Source organism: Nymphaea colorata, chromosome 4 (genome assembly GCF_008831285.2).
Source record: "Nymphaea colorata isolate Beijing-Zhang1983 chromosome 4, ASM883128v2, whole genome shotgun sequence".
NCBI lineage: Eukaryota > Viridiplantae > Streptophyta > Magnoliopsida > Nymphaeales > Nymphaeaceae > Nymphaea > Nymphaea colorata.
Window position 1 is genome coordinate 7,885,750 of NC_045141.1, and position 5,026 is coordinate 7,890,775.

Consider the following 5,026-nt stretch of genomic DNA (forward strand, 5'->3'; position numbering starts at 1 on the left):
CATGCTCCGCCCACACCGCCCGCTGCATCAACTTCCAGTTCTATGTTAGCCTCCTTAGCTCATCTATGTTTTTCATCATGTTGGCTGATGGTGCTTGACTCTCTTGGCCTTGCTTGGCCGTGCTGGCCCTAGTTCTCGGCCTCCTGGTGGAAGGTCTGCATCAGATCCTCCCTCCTTACCTCGAGCTTGCCCCCAAGCTCGTGCAGTGGGAAAGCGATCAACTATCTTCTCAAATTCTTCCCACGAAGTGCCGTTGTCTGGTCCTTCCCATTCAACCATAACTTCATGACATAGTCTACCATTCCGATGAACATGTCTATGTTTAAGAATCGGTATGGTGTTGGTTGTTGTTGGCTCGAAATTTCTTCAATCAGCCTTGGCACTTCCCCAACGTGTGGTTTCAGCCGAGAAACATGAAAGACTGGATGGACTAAGGCCGTTTATGGGAGGCCCAATCTGTAAGCTGCTTTCCCAATCTTTTGTAGCACTGGGAATGGCCCAAAAAACCTTGGTAAAAGTTTAGAGTAAGGCTGCCCTAAGAGAGACCTTTGCCTCATGGGTAATCTTTAAGCCATACATAGTCTCCTACCATAAATTCACGATCCTTCCTGCCCTTGTCATATGTCTGTTTCATTCGATTTTGGGCTTTGATGATATTCTTCTTGAGTGTCGCTAGCACCTCTTCCCTTGTGCGTAGCTCACAATCAACCTTATCTTCCTTTGCCATGCCTTCTTCATATTTTGGAATTGTTGGGGAGGAATTCCATAGAGAGCTTCATACGGAGTGGTCTGAGTAGACGAGTGCCAACTCGTATTGTAGGACCATTCGGCCCATGACAGATACTTTACCCAAGAGTTGGGTCTTTCTCCTGCAAAGCAACGAAGATATGTTTCTAAAGAACGGTTGACCACTTCACTTTGCCCATCGGTCTGAGGATGGTGTGCAGTACTGAATTGGATCGTTGTCCCCATCTGCTTCATATATTCTCTCCAAAATTCGCTCATGAAGATTGAATCTCTATCGCAGACTATTGTCTGAGGCATGCCATGTAGTTTCCCTACGTGATCTTGGTACTTAGTAGCCACCATCTGTCCATGATATTTCTTAGGGAAGGGAACGAAGTGGCTATACTTTGTTAACCTGTCGACCACCACGAGTATGGCTTCCTTGTTTTTTGATCGTGGAAGGGCATCTATGAAATCCATGGTGACATCGGTCCATGGCTTTTCTGGCACTGGTAAGGGATTGAGATGGCCCGGAGGCTTAATTCCCTCATACTTTTCACGTTGGCAAATTTGACACTGTTTAACATAATTCCTCACGTCTGCCTTCATTCCGGTCCACCAAAATTGAGTCTTCACTCGGTGGAGTGTTTTGACTACTCCTTCCTGGCCTGCTGATGGAGTGGAATGAAAATGTTGTAGTAATTCTTGCTTTAGGGCCGATTTAGGTGGAACCACCGTGCGGTTCTTTCTCATAAGTAATTTGCCCTTGATGGTATAATGGGGAATGGTCCCCGGTTTTTGAGTGATGGAGGCTTTGATGAGCCTCAACCCTTCGTCCTCTAGTTGCTCATTAGCTATTTGGTCCCATAAATTGGTCCTTATGATTGAAAGTGTCAAGAATTGTTCACCCAACCTTGATAGTGCATCTGCCGCGGTATTGTCTAGCCCTTTCTTATACTCGATTTCAAAATCGTATCCGAGGAGTTTGGCCAACCACCTTTGTTGTGTTGGAGTTGAAACTCGTTGCTTGAGCATGTATTTAAGGCTGTTCTGATCTGTCTTCACGATGAATCTTCGGCCTATGAGGTAAGGCCTCCATTTCTCAACTGACAACACTATGGCAAGAAGTTCTTTCTCGTATGTCGATAACGGTTTGGCCCGATTGGTGAGAGCCTTTGACATATATGCTATAGGGTGATTTTCTTGGCTGAGGACAGCTCCTATGCCAACGTAACAAGCATCCGTTTCAATAGTGAAAGGTTTGCTAAAATCAGGCAAGGTGAGAACAGGTGCTGTCATGAGTGCCGATTTCAATTTCTCAAATGCCTTTCTTGCTTTATCTGACCAAGCGAATGCTCCTTTCTTAGTCATTTGGGTTAATGGGGCGGCTATAAGCCCGTAGCCTTGAATGAATCTTCTATAATAGCCGGTTAACCCAAGAAATCCACGGAGGCTTTTCAAGTCTTTAGGCAAAGGCCAGTTGTTCATTGCCTCTAATTTTTCAGGGTCTGTTTTTACCCCTTCTTTGGATACTATGTGCCTAAGATATCTGATTGAGGGTTGGCCAAAGCTGCATTTTGACCTCTTAGCATAAAGACGATGTTCCCTCAAAATTTGTAAGGCCGTGGCCAAGTGGGCAGCATGTTGCTCTACTGACTGGCTATATACGAGGATGTCATCAAAGAATACCAAGATGAAGTTTCTAAGATACCTCCTGAAAACATCATTCATGCACCTCTGGAATGTGGCAGGTGCATTGGTTAAGCCAAAAGGCATCACCAAGAACTCATAGTGTCCATCGTGAGTTCTAAAAGCTGTTTTTGGAATGTCTTCATCGTGCATTCTAATCTATTGGTAGTCTGCCCGTAGGTCTATTTTGGAAAACACAGAGGCACCGGTTAACTCATCTAGAAGTTCGTCGATTACCGGTATTGGATGTCGGTCCTTCACGGTTGCCTCATTTAGTGCTCTATAGTCCACGCAGAAGCGCCATGTGTTATCTTTCTTTTTAACTAGTAAGACTGGCGAGGAGAAAGGACTGCAGCTAGGGCGTATGATACCACCCTCTATCATTTCCTTAACCAATCTTTCAATTTCTACTTTTTGGTGATGACCATAACGATAAGGCCGAACGTTGACAGGTTCAGCGCCCTGATTCATGATGATTCTATGGTCATAAGCTCGGCGTGGAGGAAGTCCCTTTGGTTCCTCAAAGAGATCTGAAAACTGTTCAAGCACGTGTTGAACCTCGGCTGGTATATTTTCTTCTTGCTCATCTTTGGCAGGTATGTCAGTGGCCATAGTAACAACCCAAAACGCTGGTTGTTGGGCGACTAGAGCTTTAAGTGCTGCCTTTGGTTTAACGTTGGTATTTACTGTCTTTAGGGTGACGTTTTGGTCACCTCCCTCCTTAGCAAAAGACATACTCATGTCTTTGAAATTCCAAGAGATTTCCCCTAGAGTCTCTAGCCATTGTACCCCCAATACCACATCGACACCACCGATGGGGAGTACTAAAAGATCAACCGTGAATGGTACCTTTTGCATGCATAGTAGGACCCCTTTGCATTTTTGTGTGCATACGAGTTTGGATCCATCTCCTACCATGACTGAGATTGGCTGTTGTTCTTCTAGTGGGCACCCAACTGCTTGAGCTGCTTCTTCACTAACAAAATTGTGTGTAGCACCCGAGTCTAGGAGTACTACTACTTTATGCTTTCCAATCTTACCAACAACTCTCATGGCATTCGGTCTTTTTGGGTCTGTCAAGGCATGACATGTCCCTTCAATAGTCTCAGATGCACTTGTATCAGTCTTGGCCTCATTCGGACTAGGTGGATTTGTGTCTTGGCTAGACTCTTCTTCTTCATCGCTTTCATCAATGACTTCAAAAACTTGAAGATTTTTGCACTTGTGAGTACGACTCCATGGTTCCTTACAATTGAAACATTGATTGTTTTTTATCATTTGTTCCCTCTCTTGCCTAGTCATGTAAGTGGTAGGCACTCGATCATGGTAGAGGGGTTTTTGTTCTTCTCTTTTGTAGGGCATAGGCTTTCTTGGTGGTAGCCCTTTGTACTTGGTTGGCTCGTTGCCCTTGTAGGGTTTTCGTAAGGCATTCTTGCGCCTATTTCTCTCTTCTACTGCTCGAGCCTCTGCGAAACATTCAACCAAATCGGTGTATTTTCTTCGCTGTACGTCTATCTTGACTTCTTCTTTGAGGCCGCCAATGTAGGCACCGATTAGTGACTTGGTGGTCCAATCAACCATGGAGGAAAGACTTTCAAATTTGCTTTGGTATTCTCGGACTGAGGACATTTGTACCAAATCTTTAAGTTCTATGTCAAAATCCGTGTAGGCTGATTCACCAAATCGTGTTTGCAAACCCTCACTGAAATTTTCCCAAGTGATGTTGGGCTGATGGCGTTTGAACCAACGATACCACTTCATAGCTTCTCCATCGAAGTTGAGGATAGCTGTTGTAACCCATTCATTCTCCGGGACGCTATGGCAATCAAAATACTCTTCAACTTTGAAGAGCCAATCTTTGGCATCAATCCCTGTAAAACGTGGGAAGTCAATCTTAATGGTTGGGGTTCTTCTTCTTGGCTGGGTATGGTTGCGTCTGCCTCTAAAGGGTTCTCCGTCAACAAACACCATATCCTCATCTTCCTCACTTTCATCTTTGCCCTGGTTCTTACTAAAATGCTGGTTTTGGGGCGCTTGTTGCTGGCTGCTAGAGCCGAACCTAAAATGGAAATCGGGCCCTTGTTGGTGTCCCTTGCTTCCTGGGCCTTCGGGTTGCCTGGTGCCATTATGGCCGAAGTGATCGAACTGGTTAAAACTGCTGGAAAAGGTGGGACAAATTGGTTGTTCATTGGCGCCTTGCCTTTGTCCTGATTCAGGGTGGGGCCTTGTGTGGTTCGGTCCAATTGTTCCATTCTTTTCATCAATGTGTTTTGGCCAGCAATTAAAGAAGTCATCATTTGCTTTATCTGGTCCCATTCATCAAGTTTACTAAGGGACTTCTTGTATTCGTGTAGTTCATGACGCATTTGGTTCATGCTGGACTCAAGGGAATTCACTCGGCCTTGGTGTAAGGCTTCCATATCAAGTAAGTTGGATTCGATTTGTTCTTCTCGACTGGAAGTCTCAACTTCTTGCTCGGGAGAATCATGGACAGTGGGTTTGGCCTTCTTCCCCATTGAAACTTCTGCTCTTAGTCCTGTCGCACGGTTGATCCAACAATCAACGATCTGCTGCTACCGCTAACGACAGAAGAGGAAACCTCTTGTTAGTG

General features: G+C 45.1%; 1 protein-coding gene across 1 annotated transcript; it reads right to left on the minus strand.

Moving 5' to 3' along the window:
* Window positions 1–2,574: 2,574 nt before the first annotated feature.
* On the minus strand, window positions 2,575–4,731 carry LOC116253155 (uncharacterized). Its single transcript, XM_031627932.1, has 2 exons — window positions 3,710–4,731; window positions 2,575–3,598 (listed from the first exon to the last, which is right to left on the minus strand). Exons 1-2 carry the CDS (start codon window positions 4,729–4,731, stop codon window positions 2,575–2,577), a joined length of 2,046 nt encoding a protein of 681 aa, XP_031483792.1.
* Between the last annotated feature and the right edge of the window lie 295 nt (window positions 4,732–5,026).